The following is a 15,475-nucleotide window of genomic DNA, read 5'->3' as shown; positions in this document are numbered from 1 at the left end:
TCAATATTTCAAAACAAAACACGCAGACAACTGAATGCAGAACTGGATGCATACACACAGCCAGTGGAGGCTCCGATGTCACTGCGGGAGCAAATCCACTCCAGGTTTCAGCCACAAGGGGCTATCCAAGGTGTGAAAAGTTCTGACTGAAACCTGGAACGGATTCACTGCCCCAATGACATCGGAGCCACCAGCCTCCACTGCACACAGCTCCCAGTCAAGCACAGAAGGCTCTCAGAGAACCAGCTGCAGAAAATACCTGCTCCATAAAGCATCACCATCCATCTAGCCCAGTATTGCCTAGGAGTTCAGGCAGAGGACTTTCCCATTACATACTTTGTGATCCTTTTGATTGGAGATCCTGAGGACTAAACTGGACACCTCCTGCCTGCAAAGCATCTGCCCTGCCACCAAGCTACTGGCCCCAGTCCTTGTTCAGCAAGTGCTCTTTCCAGGAAGCTAATGGCTACATGCATAGAGTAAATAGTTCCCAGTCAACACTCCAGAAACCTTTCTCTTTCGTGTGACTTTGCATGTCAGGGACTAATTTCTAAAAAAGAGGTACAGTGGCTCCAGGTTGTTTGCAGGTCATACCCTTCGACCTGGAAGCTCTTTTCCCTAATCCCAGATGTGTGAATGCTGCCTCTGATATGCTCTGTATTATTTCACCATGTTCTGGGGCAGAGATCCAATACATGAAAGATAGGTTCAGGGGCTCAGCCATAGTCAGTACTTTCTTAATGATAGAGTGGCTAGTGAAGCTAGAGAGTCCTTTTCCATTTCTGCTCTTCTCTGACTGTCCTGTTTGACTGTAGCGAGCTCTAACTGCAGTGAAGTCAGCAAAACTTCAAACCTTCAGTGGGGTTCAGGCTACAACAGAGGTAGTCTAAATCCAGGCAGAAGTCAGAACACCAGCAGTCAGTCAGACAAAGAGGATCAGGCAACAGCAGGAGTGGTCACAATAACAAGCAAGAGGTCAAACACAGTAAATCAGTCCGATACTTTATGTAGGTCAGAAGCAGGGCCGTTAGGCAGTCCAAAAGGTCAGGAAACAGAGCATCAATCACAGGGCACAGTTCAGGAACCGAAGGTACACAGCAGAGGTGGGATGGACGAAGTTGTTCCAATGCTGGCTGGGTTTCTAGTGAAGGCTTTTATGCCCAAAGCCTGCTGGACCCCACCCAGAGCTCAGCTGCAGCAATCACGACTCCCTTTCCAGAGCCTTACTCCTGGGGAGACCTTTTCTGGAAGCGAACCCTCCTTCTCACAGGCGCCCTACTGGTCTGTCGCTCCAGGCGACGCGGCTCCCAAGGGTCGGGGGTGGCTCAGCCTCTGCTTCGGAGGCAGGGCCCCTTTCTCCTGCCAGGGATGGCCTTGCAACCATCTCCCCTGAGGACTCAGGCTCCTGTGGGTCTGGTGGCAGTCCCTGGTTTGGGGTGCCCTGGGCTTCTGTGGCCTCTAGCCACAGTGGGGGCATGACACTGACAAACACAAATACTTCTTCACAGACCACACAATTAATTCATGGAATTATGGTGGACATGTTGCAGAGCTCAAACATATTGGAAAATGATTACCCAAGCAATGTTGTCCTTTCCCAGTGTTAATGTACCTACATATCCTCATTTGTCATTTTAATTTTATAGCAGATATACTCCCTAGAAAGCAGGGGCGAAGAATGCGTGGCCCTCCCAATGTTGTTGGACTGTAACTCCCATCAGTACTAGCCAATGCAGCCAGTGAGACTTGCAGTCCAGCAACATCTGCAGGGCCACACCTTTCCCATCCTCCCAGGAAGAAATATATGAGAGGGAGCATTACATGCTCTAGTGGTTGCTAGGCTGGCTTATGCCTGCTACTGGAAATGTAAAGAGGTCCCTTCAATACAAGAATGGCTGGGGAAACTCTGGGATATTCCTTCATTAGTTAAATGTATGGGATTTCGCAAATCCTAAAATGCATTTGAACGCATTAATGAAATATGGAGCCTAGTAGTTGTTTTTATAAATAACTGTTTCGCACTGGGTTATGACCCATTTGAATGGTTAAAACATATATAGAGGTTAATATTATGCCTTTTGTAAATTAATTTTATCTTACAGAATGTTGTTTTTTTTAAAATATGGAGTGCATGTTTTAACTTCTACAAAAGTTGTTTATTTAAAAATGTTATGGAATTCACTGCCACAGGAGGTATTGCTGGTCACTGGCGTAGATGGATTTAACAGAGGACTAGACCAATGCACAGAGGATAGGTCTATCAATGGCCAAGCAGGAGTGAACTATTTATTGGCTTCATCCCCTACTCAAAGATTTCCCCAAGACATCTGGCTGGCCACTCCGAAAGCAGGATACTGGGTTAGATGGACCATTCAGTCCAGCCTTCCCCAACATGGTACCCTCCAGATGTGTTGGGACTGCAACCCCCATATCCTCTCCAGCCAGCATAGCTGGCTTTAGTCTGACCCAGCAAGGCTCTGAGCTGGAAATGTAGCAGCTCCAGGTATAGAAAGGGATAGCAACTATAGTGGAAGCAGTGTTTTTAGGCGGAAAAATAATTTGTCAACAGTTTAAATTGGATGGTATTTCAAGGAAGATTAACAAAGACTAATGAATAAGCTGAATTTTTCCAGGATTTGAAACTCAGCAACAGAATTTTATAATCTGCCATCTGTTCCAGGAAACTTCTGTCATACTGTAACATCATGTAATAAATCCAGCTACCCCAGAATAACTTTCATTGTGAAACAAAACAACCAATTCATTATTTCTGTCCAAAAAACTAAGAGATTGTTTTAAATCCAATAGGCTAATATTATATATAAATATATGTCTATGTTTATGTCTATATTTGTGTGTGTGTGTGTGCGTACACACAGACACACACGTACACCAAGGCAAGAATGAGAGTTTTATTTATTTATTGCATTTCTATACTGCCCAATAGCTGAAGCTAATAGCCAAGTTAAAAATCTATACTATTTTATAGGTACTTATAGGCAGAGGGGTTAATAACAATTCTAAGTGCCTCATCATTTAGGCTCTGCAAATCTGATGCTAGCATCTAAATGTGTGTTTTTTTTCAGGTGATATATATGGCTGGCTCTTAAGATTTAAGATGTTGGCTCCTAGGAACGTGAACTTTTTCCAGATCTCCATAGAAGAAAACCTCCTCCAGATTATGTTTCAATCCTATACATGCTTATGTGGGAGTGAGTTCCGCTGAACTCAACGGGGCTTATTTCTGAGTAGACATGTACAGGATTGCAGTGGAAACTAATCAGCTTTCTGGAGCTTTGCTTGCCACCGACATCAGCACGCACACACTCTTGATGGAATGTCTAAGAAGTGATGAAATCTCTCAGAGAGGTCACAAACTGTGTCACAGCCACGAAGGAATGCCAGCCAACAACATTCCAAAGGAATTTGCTCTTTTCCTGTACAGACACAACTGTGGGTAGAAGAGACCTTCCATCTGAGCGCAGATGTTGGTTAGGAATTTCTGAGCAGCAAATGGCTCCTTCCTCTCCAAACAGCTGTTGGGCTGCTTCAGGCTGCAGCTGGCAATGTCCTTTGGTGTGCTGTTTCTAAGGCACCGTGTCCTTGGATGCAACCCTTTTGGGGGGAGGGGGGTCCATTTGGCATTAAGGAAAACTTTCCACTTTGGAGGGCGGGGAAAACTCTTCAGCATTAGATTCCTGTAACAAAAACAGTTGGGAACCTCTTGCAGCCATGTGCTTCTCCTCCCAAAGGAGTAAACAAAGTTAAAAACCAGAGCAAGTCGAGAAAAACTGAATGGCATCTTCTGCCAAGCCTGAAACCAACATGACTGACTGGAGAGGTTTCCCCAAAGGAAAAATAGTTTCTGACCAAAGAAAGAATGCGTGGCTATTATCCATGACAGCAAACCACAGAGCACCACCAGATGCTGCTGCAGAGGAGCAACAGCGGAGAAGTGTTGCTTTCATGTCCTGCTAGGCAGCTTCCCAGAGGCATCTGGCTGACCACTGTTGGGAACAGAAGAGAAGCCTGGGCAAGGGCGACCTTCTTTGGCCCAAGCCAGCTGGGCCATTCTTCCGCTCATGCTGCTCATCAGCACCCCTGGGGGTGGGAGGACTTCAAGTCCTTGTGGCCATGTTCTTTGTGACATCACATTAAGGATGCCTAAGGGGGCATGAGGGCCTCAAGACACTTGCAAAATACATGCAGTGTGTGTGTGTGTGTGTGTGTGTGTAGAATGCATTTATTTATCTGTGTAACCAGTTGGCTGCCTGCAAATGCAGTTCGCGGAGACAAGGCAAATCTAATGAAAGGTTTAACTTAACTAGCTGCATTTATTGAAACATTCAAAGCGTTACATCATTTATCTTTACAAAACATCCTTAAATACAATATTCTTGGTGTAAACTCCAGGGCAGCCATTGTAATGTCCTTGTTCTGCTCAATTGACGACTTGAATCTTGAGGTTTACCAATGAGTGCACACGACTTCCGGCAACGTAGAGACTAGGTTACCTTTAACTGTAGGTGTCTCTTAATCCCTTCATGATCTGTTTACAGGCCATATGTTACTGGCATATCATTGTACTTTGGCCTGCACCTGTGTTTAAAGATGTACGGAGACTTTTTTGTGCTCATATTTTATTTTGCTCCAATTTGCAATTAGTTATGTTTGTTTAATTATACTTGACATTTTTATATTAAAAATAAAACCTTATAGTATCTTGTTATAGAAGATAGCCTAATTCTTTACAAAAAAAGCTTCATGGACATAAATAAACTCCCAACTTTGAATTATAGTGAAAACCGTTGTTATTCATTGAATCTCTGTGTCAAGACCTTTCCAATGAAGTGTGTTTCATGAGAATCGGTCAACAGGAAGGCAGTCAAAAAGGGATGACCAACCAACTCCCAACTATGAATTATTTATTTACACACACATACACATATGATAAATGTATGTCCTGCCTTTTTCCCATCATGGAAATCAAGATGGCATACAAGAGGCTCAGTGCCCAAACGATCTCCCATCCAGGAATAGACCAGAATCAGACCTGCTTAGCAGCAGTAGCAAAATCACTGCATCATAGAATCATAGAATAGTAGGGTTGGAAGGGGCCCATAAGGCCATTTTTTAATTAATTAATTAATTATTAAATTTATTGATCGCCATCTGGCTGGTCACCCAGCCACTCTGGGCGATATACAGCATACAATAAAACAGTTTAAAATAATAAAATTCTACAATAAAAACATTTTCTAAAAATACCCTAACCCACCCCAAATGCCTGCCTGAACAACCACGTTTTTAATGCACGACGGAAGCTCATTAAAGAGGGGGCATGACAGAGTTCCCTAGGGAGGGAGTTCCACAGAGTGGGGGCCACCACAGAAAAGGCCCTCTCCCTCGTCCCCACCAGTCTAGCTGTCCTGGCTGATGGGACAGAGAGAAGGTTATAGAAGTCCAACCCTCATTGAGTCCAACCCCCTGCTCAATGCAGGAACCCAAGCCAGAGCATCCCTGACAGATGGCTGTCCAGCCTTGTCTTGAATGCCTCCAGTGTGGGAGAGCCCAACACCTCCCTAGGTCATGGGTTCCACTGTCGTGTTGCTCCAACAGTCAGGAAGTTTTTCCTGATGTTTAGCTGGAATCTGGCTTCCTGTCACTTGAGCCCACCATTCCGTGTCCTCCACTCTGGGAGGATTGAGAAGAGATCCTGTCCTTCCTCTCTGTGGCAACCTTTCAAGTACTTGAAGAGCGTTATCCTATCTCCCCTCAGCATCGCATACCTTAAGTCCATACCTTGGGTTCCCACTTGCACTATTAAGTTAGTTAGGGTATTTCTATAACTGCTGCCTTTCTGAAACCCACCAAGGTGCAGTAAAGATTTTTAAAAAAACACACACACACTCATCAGATGAAAACATAACAAAACCATGTGTCCTGACGCCTTTCCTAAGCACATAGGGAGCAGGGACCAGTCACAATTCCAGAGAAAGTGCGTTTCATTGTTTGGGAGCAACACAGGAGAAAGCCATTTCCCACGCATACGTCAAGTGGGCCTCTGCACTCAGAGGTGTCTTCAAAAGGGCCTCTCCTCCTGATCTAAACAACCAAGCAGGTTCATATCAAGACAGGTGGCCCCTCAGATAGCAAGGCTGTGAGTTGTTCAGAACTTTAAAAGTTAAAACCAACACCTTGGATTGAGCTCAGAAAACAATTGGCACTACATGAAAAGGCTTTAACATTTACATGCATTGGCATATAAATATAGAAGGCACATGATGCAGCAACCTGACTGGTGTGGGGCTGGTCAGTGCCTGGATGGGAGACTGCCTAGGCAACACCCAGTTGTGGAAGAAAAGTGGGATATTTGCTTTATTATTATAGTATGATTATTAACGTATTAGATGTAGGATACTACTAACCTACTAACAGCAATCATCACTGGATTATCAATGAAGACACCTAGATAATCATTTTGCTGTCTCTGACTTGCTCCTTCAGTCTGGAATCTGGGTTTTGGCCTAGAAGTAGGGGGAGCAATTCCCAGAAATACTGGGAATTGTTTCCGTTACAGATCTTGACCTAGAAGCCATAACCACTGAGAATACAGGAAGCTGCCTTATACTCAATTAGACCATCGGTTCATTGACACCGACTAGTGGCATCCTTCCAAGGTTTCCCACAAGGGTCTTTTCCAGCCTATGTGGAGATGCCAGGGACAGAACCTGGGACCTTTTGCAGGCAAAGCAGGTGCTCTGGTACTAAGCCACAGCCCTCTTCAACGCTGTGGTCCCTATTTATGTATTTATTTATTTATAATATGTATATATAATCTCCTTCACCAGATCTGGTTCCAGGGCATATTACAAAATTTAAAAATCCAAAAAGATATAAAAATATAATGATATATGCTATCAAATTTGCATATCTTCCCCAGAGGAAGGCCTTGTCTGGGAATTGAGCATGGGACCTCTTACACCCAAAGTGAAAATCATGCAACTAGAACAGCCTTCCCCAACCTGGTGCCCTCCAGATGTGTTGGACTAGAACTCCCATCATCCTTATCTAGCATGAAGTTAAGAATTGCTCATAATTTCTAGTATTTTTTACTCATGGGACAACAAGTGGAAGGATTAGGACAGACTCTCAATTGATTTTTCTTTTTATATTTCTAAATACTGACTGTTTTATCAGGCCCTTTATAAGAGAGAGAGAGAGAGAGAGAGGGAGGGAGAGAATGAATATTGTATTTTTCTGAGGGTCAGACCAGAAAGCAGGCAGAGCAATCTGTGCTTGAAGTGGAATACGGATTTAAGCCAGATTTAAATAATGTATTTAATAACAAACTGTTCCATCACTAGCTTGGATTTATGCTAAATTCATAACACCCTACTCACCAAGTACATCTTGGCACAAGCACTAAGTATTTGGAGAGCTTGTTCACATGTTATCAGCAGGGAATGGGAAAGGAACAAAAAGGGTAAATTAAGACAAAATTACTTTTGTAAGAATGGGAGACACAGAAAAGGGAGACTATCGTATTACTACAAAGTCTTGGGGCACTTTAAAGACCAACAAATTTATGATGGCATAAGCTTTAGTGGACTGTAGTCCACTTTATCAGAGGGATGATGAGTTATCCTCAGGGAGCGGATATATAGGTGCAGAGAGAAAAATGTAAACGGTGATGTCAGATGGAAATGAAATGCAAAGAGCACAATAGATGACATGCAAAATAAGTGCAGTGACCATTCACAACAGCAGTAATCAGTGCTAAAGGATCACCCACATGACCCTGCCTGCACATTAAAGTCAGCATCAGAGGTCCAGCTTGTCTGCTAGTAAGAATGATCGGGCTAGCGAGCATGAGAGAGGGCTTTCTCAGTGATGCTCCCACCGCTGCAGAACTCCCTTCTGAATGAATTATGCTTGTCTCCTTCAGTTCAAGCTTTCAAATGGCTCTTAAAAACATCTCTCTCCCAGGCTGCCTTTCCTTAATGTGTTTTTGAGCTACGTGACTCTGAGCTGTTTCCCTCTCTTTTTCTATATGTAGGCTCTTACCTGCTCATGCCCTTTCCCCCAAATACAAGCCAAAGGAGAAAGAGAGACCCTATGGAGGAGACAGTTCCACCAATACCTGTCTTACTTTCCACACCTTAGGAAAAAGGCTAGAAGAGAGCCCTTTTTCTGTGTCTAAGATTGCTGGGAACTGGCCAGGATATACAAGTGTTTGTGTGAGGTGCGTGTGCATGTGTGCGTGTGTGCTTGGAAGAGAGGGAGGAAATCCTTGAGACCTGGAGCTAGGCTGAGGAAATTGCAGGGAGGCAGATTTTGGCTAAACATTTTGAGGAACTTCCTAAGAGTGAGAGCTGCTCAGCGGTGCAACAGATTGCCTTGGGAGGTGGTGGGCTCTCCTTTGCTGGAGGTATTTAAGCAGAGGCTGGAGGGAGGCTGCAGCTGCACCTTGCAGTGCAGAGCCTGCATTGAGCAGGAGGTTGGACTAGATGATCTCTGAGGTATCTTCCAAATCTATAATTCTATGAGGCCCAGAAGGAAAACCTTTTGAGAGCCAGTTTTGGCTCAAGTGCCTCTTAACTGCCATCAAATTTGAGAAGTGCACCAGCTTCTTTTCTCATGAACAAACAACTCTCATGGATTAAAGCAGGGAATTCGGACAAAGCATTTATAGCTTTTTAGGGAACTTATATACAAACCGAGCTTTGGCCCTGCAGAGCTTGGAAACCACCCCCTTCCATGTGGTCCTATTGCCACCTCTCTGCCTTCCTAACAGGACCCTCTGCATAGTGTGTTAGAATAAAAAACAAGCGCAGGATGGCAGAGCTTGGTTCTGGAGCCCATGACTACATTTTGAAAATGCTGCCAGACTCAGGTGAACTGGTATTAGTCCAGAATCATCAAGGGCATTTCTGAATGGAAATTGTATTTTAATCTGTCCGACACTTTTGTTTATTACATATTTTGTTACACACTTTGAGAGGGCAGGATGGACTAGAATTCTATACATATAAATAATGTAATGTAGTCCTACCCTATTAATTTGAAGCTACTGGTATCTAAACATTTTATTGTCTCCCATGACAACGTGTTATGTAAAATATCACATGCCCCAGCTACCTATAGTATCAAGCGCTTGCAGCTACCATAGCTGGCAGCTCAACTAAACAGTGGTCTGTATTAGGGAGATTTTATTGCATCCTATTTTCTCAATAATTAGAGCAAAAAAGGAAGGCTGAAAGAGGCATTTTTGCAATGTCCTGGTCTGAGCGAATCGTGAAAAATAATGGAAAGAGAAAAGGGGTCAGGAAGAAGGCAATACCATATTTCTTTTTATGGTGTCACGATGTTCCATTTGCAGCCAAAGTTTTATACTACTCTCATCACCGAAGATTTTGAAATGATCTGGCAAATATGAAAATCTGCAAAATGAATGAATCACTACGCATTTCCTTCGCAAACTGCATTAGAGATTGAATTCCAAGCCAAAATTGTGTCTTCATCATAGAATTTCCTGGACTTTGATTTGGCCTGACTCAGCTGCATTGCTCAGAAGAAGGAGGCCCCTGCCTTTCCCGCACCACTGCCCCAACATACAGAAAAGTATTCATCTTCTGCTGAGAACAGTCAGCCCTAGCCACCTGTATGTGTCATGAGTGCTGTTTTGTGTCGGACACTTCTTGTTACCTTTTCTCTAGTTCAGCTAAGAATGTACAACTCTTAAGGAGAGGTGGAAATTTTTTAGTAACAACCTCATTATCCTTCGCTTTTATGATGATTTGGTTAGAATGCTAGACTAGGACTGGGGAGGCCCAAGCTCAAATCCTCACATAGCCCTGAAGTTGACTGGGTGACCTTAGGCTAGCCACTATCTCTCCCCCTGACATGCCTCACAGGGTTGATGTGAGTATAAAAATGTGGGGGGTGGATGGGACCGTGTAATCTGCCTTCTGTTCCTTGGAGGAGAGATGGTGTATAGATGATATACACCATCTATACATTTTGCTTACACAATTGCTTACACAATTTGCTTACACAATTTGCTTACACAATTGCTTACATAGTGCTGTCTATGGGCATGGCATTTTACAAAGAAAAAGAGGACAGGTCCCAGCCCCAAGGAGGTTAAAATCCAGAAAGACAGAAGGGAAACAACAAAGAAAAGAGAGGGAAATGGAGGTAGGGTGTAAACAGGGGAAGAATGCGATTTATTGTAGTTACACATACTTAGGCTTACTTACAGGAGGGACCAAGTATTTTTGCCCAGGACTTCAGAGAAAAGGTGGATTTTAAGGGGAGAGGTGAACAAAGTTAGAGGGGTGGCCTCCTGGAGGCATTCGAAAGATGAAGTTGGACATACACACGAGAGAGAGCGAGAGAGAGAGAGAGAGAGAGCACGAGAGAGAGCACGAGAGAGAGCAGTGCCATCCCAGAAAGGTGATGGTAGGAGCTGGCCTGGGTTTCCAGCATTCCCAACTCTGGGCTGCATAATTAAAACTTTCCAGATAAAACACACTCAGGACTAAAGAGCAAGAATACATGATTTCTTTCCTGATCTCAAAATGAAGTAAACTATCAACTAGGTTTTTTTTTAAAGCATGCTGATGACTTCTTGGGCAAGAAGGCAGAGCAGACCTAACCTCCAACATTTTCACACCAGAAGCAAACAAGAAAAGAAAAGAACGAGTCAAAACTGTGTTGCCTTCCTCTAGGTTGGTTATTTTTATTATTTGTAATGTGCATGATACACAAAGAGGGGGACTGTGGGGAGTAAAAAAAAGGCTCCTCTTTGGAAAGTGTTTCATGGTAAGGCCAGCCCTGAAATGTGATTTTCCATGTGATTTTTCCTAAAATGAACAACAACAACAACAACAGGAAGAAGCAGAAGCAGGAGCAGCAACAGATCAGATGAGATAATAACCTGGCATTAATACATGCTAAACCATTAGGCAAGCATAACAAAAAGTAAGAAGCCCCGCTGAATCAAATGTCCTTCTGACAATGTGGCACCCAGAACTGCACAGAGTACTCCAGATGTGGCAGAATATAACATAATTATTACTTCTCATGATCTGCACACGATGGTTCTCTTTATGTAGCCTTCACCGCATTCACTTTTTTTAGCAGCCGCATCACACTGTTGGCTCACATTCAACTTACAATCAACTCAACTCTCTAGACACTTTTTACATATACTGCTGCCAAGCCAGATCTCCCCAGTCCTATACTAATGTCTTTGATTCTTTGACTGCCTCTGTATATGTCACTGGATAACAACTATTGATAGACCTGTCCTCTGTGATTTGATCTAATCCCTTTTAAAGTCATCTAGGCTAGGGTCCATCATCACATCTTGAAGCAAAGAGTTCCATAAGTTAATTATTGCATTATGCAAAGTACTTTTGTCCATTTTGAATCTACTGCTTATCATTTCCATTCAGTGGCCCATGTTCTACTATTTTGAAGGATAGAGGAAAAAAGTATGTCTATCCACACCATATAATTTTATTAATCTCTGTCATGCCCTCCCTTTAGTTGTCTTTTTTTGAGCACAACCCCCATCATCCCTGACTACTGGCATGCTGGCTGGGGCTCATAGGACTTGTAGGCCAATATACGTGGAAAGCACCAGGTTGGGGAAGGCCGTTCTAAACCAAAAAGCCCCACATGATTAGCCTTTTGACATACAGAAGGGCCCCAATCCCCTGATTGTTTTGGATGTCATATTCAGCACTATGATCTCTCTTGAAATGGGGTGACCAAAACACAGAATTCCAAATGTGGCTGCAGTATAGATATACATATCAAGGCATAATGATACCGGAAGTTTTTTCAATATCTTTCCTTATCATCCTCACCATGGAATTTATGTTTTTCCACTTCTGCTGCATACCAAGTTGCCTGACATTATCATTTAACTATCAGCCCATTACCCCAAGATCTCTTTCCTGGTCAGCCACCACCAATTCAGCCTCCATCAGTTTATATGTGACGCTAGGATTTTCTGCCCAGTATGAATCACTTTACAATGACTTACAATGAACTTAATTTGCCATTTCATTGCCCATTCATGCATTTTGGAGAGATCCTTTTGGAGCTCTTCAGAGTTCACTTAGGTAGGTTTTTAGCATCCTGAATAATTTAGTGTGATCAGCAAACATAGCTACCTCACACCCCACTCCTAACTCCAGATTATTTATGAAGTTAAAACATACCAGTTGCAACACAGATTCTTTGGAGAATCTAGTACTTCCACCATTGTGAAAACTATCTGTTTACTCCTACCCTCATCTACTTCCTGATCTTTAGCCAGTTGTTCTCTTATCAGTTGGCCTCTCCTTTTATCCCAAAACTGCCAAGTTTACTCAGGAAACTTTGATGGGCGACTTTATCAAAAAGCTTGCACAGAAGTGGAGTCAGAACTCATATTCAATTTTCAACTGAGCATGTGACCATTTCCAGAAGATGGGTTTGTAACTTCAGTGACCTTCCCACAAATTCCTAAGGAATAGAAAATGGCACACCAGAATTTGTCCGTCCATCCTTCCGGATTTTTTAAAAGGAAAAACTTATTATTTATTACCAAAATTTCTACCCTCCCTTTCCATCAGATATTCAAGGCAGCTTAATGAATAAGAGCAACCACATGGATGCCCAATGCCAGTGTAAATTTCTCTCCATATATACTTGCATAGGAATCATTTTTTAAAAATCACTCTCCTAAACATCAAACGTTATGTGGGCAGTTATGATCCATAGCTTTTGTAGACATCTGAAAATTGAAAGCATTAAAGGATGCTTGCCAAAGCCACAGCAGAGACCTAATTTTGAATTAGGAATGGGTGAATCAGTCTCTTCTGAAAATCTTCACCCGTACGTCTGTTCTGTCCATTTTTTGTATTACTCGGGAATTGTTTTTAATTCACAAGAAAATGTGCATTTGTACAGTATTTAAAGGATGCCATCCTATGCATGTTTAGACAGAAGAAGGTCCTACAGTCCCCAGCATTCCCCAGCCAGCATGGCTGACTGGGGAATGCTGGAAGTTGTGGGACTTTTTTGTCTAAACATGCATAGGATTGCGCCCTAAATGTATTTTGTCTTGAAATACATATATCTAAGCATATTTTAATATGTTTTTTTACCCAAGACCTGCACTGGAATATTCAGAAGTGCAAAAGCCAGTGGATAAGCTAGATTCAATCCCCGCCTTAGTCTGGGAGGTGCAGATCTGTTCAGTTTATACTGGAACTCACAAAGACTGAATTGCCCAAGCATCTCTACTTTGAGTAGGTATTTCAAAATCTTCTATCCACCTCAGCTTGCAGTGAAGAAGTGAGAGGGGACCTGTTACACTTTTTCTATTCCTCACCCACTATGAAGAAAGCTTAAAATATAGACTTTTCAGGCAATCTTTAACACAGCTAAATCACAGGTAATCCAAGGCAGTATCTTGGATTACTGCAATAATGTTGGCACTATTTCACCAGTGACAGAAAAGCACTGAGCTACATTTTGATCATGCACTCCACCAATCTTCTCGGTCTCTCAGTTGTTGTGTTCTATTTGCACATCTTCAGCTCTGTTATCTGGAGATGTCAGAAAACACCTGCTTTGCTGATATAGATGGAGGTGATCATTGCAACAGCTCAGTATGGCAAGTGGAAGCATTTTGAATGAGAAAACTCTTAGATATGCAAACATATAGTATTGCAAGGGTATGAATATTATTTTAAATGGCAGTCCCTACAGGCAATTAATACAGTTTTGGTGTTCATAGAACTGTAATGAAATAAAGGATGGGAGGGGACAATCTCTACCAACTCATGGATTAAGGGCACCAGCTTTTATCAACTCAGTGACCTACAATGAAAATGCCGCATTTATTTATACACTTCTACAATATGTCGCAAACAATGGAAGAACTGTTCCTCTGTTCCTCTGCTGGAAACTTGTAGCTACTTAAAATAAGTTAAAAGAATCCATCCCTGCGCTCCTAGTTTAATCATTAACCTCTCCCCACCACACCCGCACGTATTCCTTTTTACCTCGTTTACTGAGTGCAATTTCGTGTTATTTGGATTTATCACTGATCTGCTGCATCACCTGAAAGGAGGACCCTCGACACGTAGCATAACACGCAAGACTATTGCGAGGCACATACAAAAGAGGTATGTTTCGCCAACGGTTTCAGAAGCCTTTTTTAAAAAACCAACAACCACCGCAGGGCAGGGAGAGCCTCCTTGATGCTGGCCACTGCGGGTTGTGTGTGTCTCGACCCCTCTACTACTGGACCAGCGGCAGCGAACTTCCCGCAACACACCCATCTTCCGCCGAAGTCCAGGCGAAGGCGCCCGCCCCGACAGCCGCCACCGCTCCTCCGAGGAGACCTCGGCGCGCGCGACGGCCGGGCTGGCCGCGAGAGGCTCGGGCGGCTGCCACTTCCTTCCCCGCCCCCTGCAGCGCCCCGGGCGCCGTACTCACTCCGCCGCGCTGGTCCCGTTGACGGTGGAGCCGTCGGGCGCGGGGTTCAGCTGGATCGGCACCGGCTTCTTCTTGGGCATGGCGGCCTCCGAGGCGCGGGGCGCTCCAGGCTCCCGAGGAAGGCTCTGCGCGGCTGCCTCCTCGCCCGCGGAGCCCGAGCCGAGGACGAGGCGCGCGGGGGCGGCCCCCGGGGCAGGCGCGGCGGCTCTCGCCCCGGGCCGAGGCGGCTCCCTCCCCCGCGCGGCGCGTGCTCCCAGCCGATCCCGCGGCAGCGCCGAGGCCAGGGGCGCGCGCCGCCGGCTCGCCCTTTCTGCGCTCCTCCAGCGCCTTCCGGGCGGAGGCTGAGGCCGCGCCGGCTGCTGCGCCGACTCCCGCGCCCAGCGCCCAGCCCCTCCGGAGCGCCGCGAAGGGCGAGGCGCGGCGCGGCGGGCGGGGAGAGGGCCCCCCCGTGGCGAGGGTGCCTGGGCGGAGGGCCGCGGCTCCGCGCAGGGCGCATGTGTGGTCCGGAGCCCTGCACACGTGCACGGAAGGCGGGGCGCCGGAATGGAGCCTCTCTTGCCCTTCCTTCGCCCGGAAGGCGCGGGAGAGGGCGGCGGGGGGGCGCGCGGGGGCCGGCGCCGGCAGCAGCGCGGGGCCGACCCGCCTCGCTCGCTCGCTCGCTCGCGGGGGCCAGGGGCGCGGCGGCTCGCGCGGCGGCTCTGCTGGCCAGAGCTTCAGCAGCCGGCCGGAGCCGCCCTGCCCGGAGCCCCCACCCGCAAGGCTCCCGCCAAGCCGGGCAGCCCAGGCGGGGGGCGGGGGCGCCAGGGCCGCGGCGCGCGCGCAGACCGTTGGCTGCGCAAGAGGGCGCGCCTCCTCCCGCAAGGGCCAGGGGCGCGGGCGACCCTTCGCTGCCGCGGGAGGCTCGGGGGCCTTTGTCGGCGGGGCTGATCTGCCCACCGCAGCCTCGCCGGGTCCTTTGCAGGCCGGAGCA

The 15,475-nt window shown here is 45.6% G+C and overlaps 1 protein-coding gene across 1 annotated transcript in view; it reads right to left on the bottom strand.

Annotated features, from left to right (window-relative positions):
- The window catches only part of MAP2K1 (mitogen-activated protein kinase kinase 1), a 48,721-nt gene extending 33,837 nt beyond the window's left edge, over positions 1-14,884 (bottom strand). The window contains exon 1 of the mRNA XM_084817499.1: positions 14,506-14,884. Coding sequence (XP_084673625.1) covers positions 14,506-14,585 — 80 coding nt within the window. The 5' untranslated portion in view covers positions 14,586-14,884. The remainder of the gene's footprint in view (positions 1-14,505) is intronic.
- Between the last annotated feature and the right edge of the window lie 591 nt (positions 14,885-15,475).

Source organism: Heloderma suspectum, chromosome 11 (assembly GCF_057233095.1).
Source record: "Heloderma suspectum isolate Gila_16-S chromosome 11, 16-S_ref, whole genome shotgun sequence".
NCBI lineage: Eukaryota > Metazoa > Chordata > Lepidosauria > Squamata > Helodermatidae > Heloderma > Heloderma suspectum.
The sequence above is the reverse complement of the archived record's forward strand: the minus strand, read 5'-3'. Positions and strand labels throughout refer to the sequence as shown.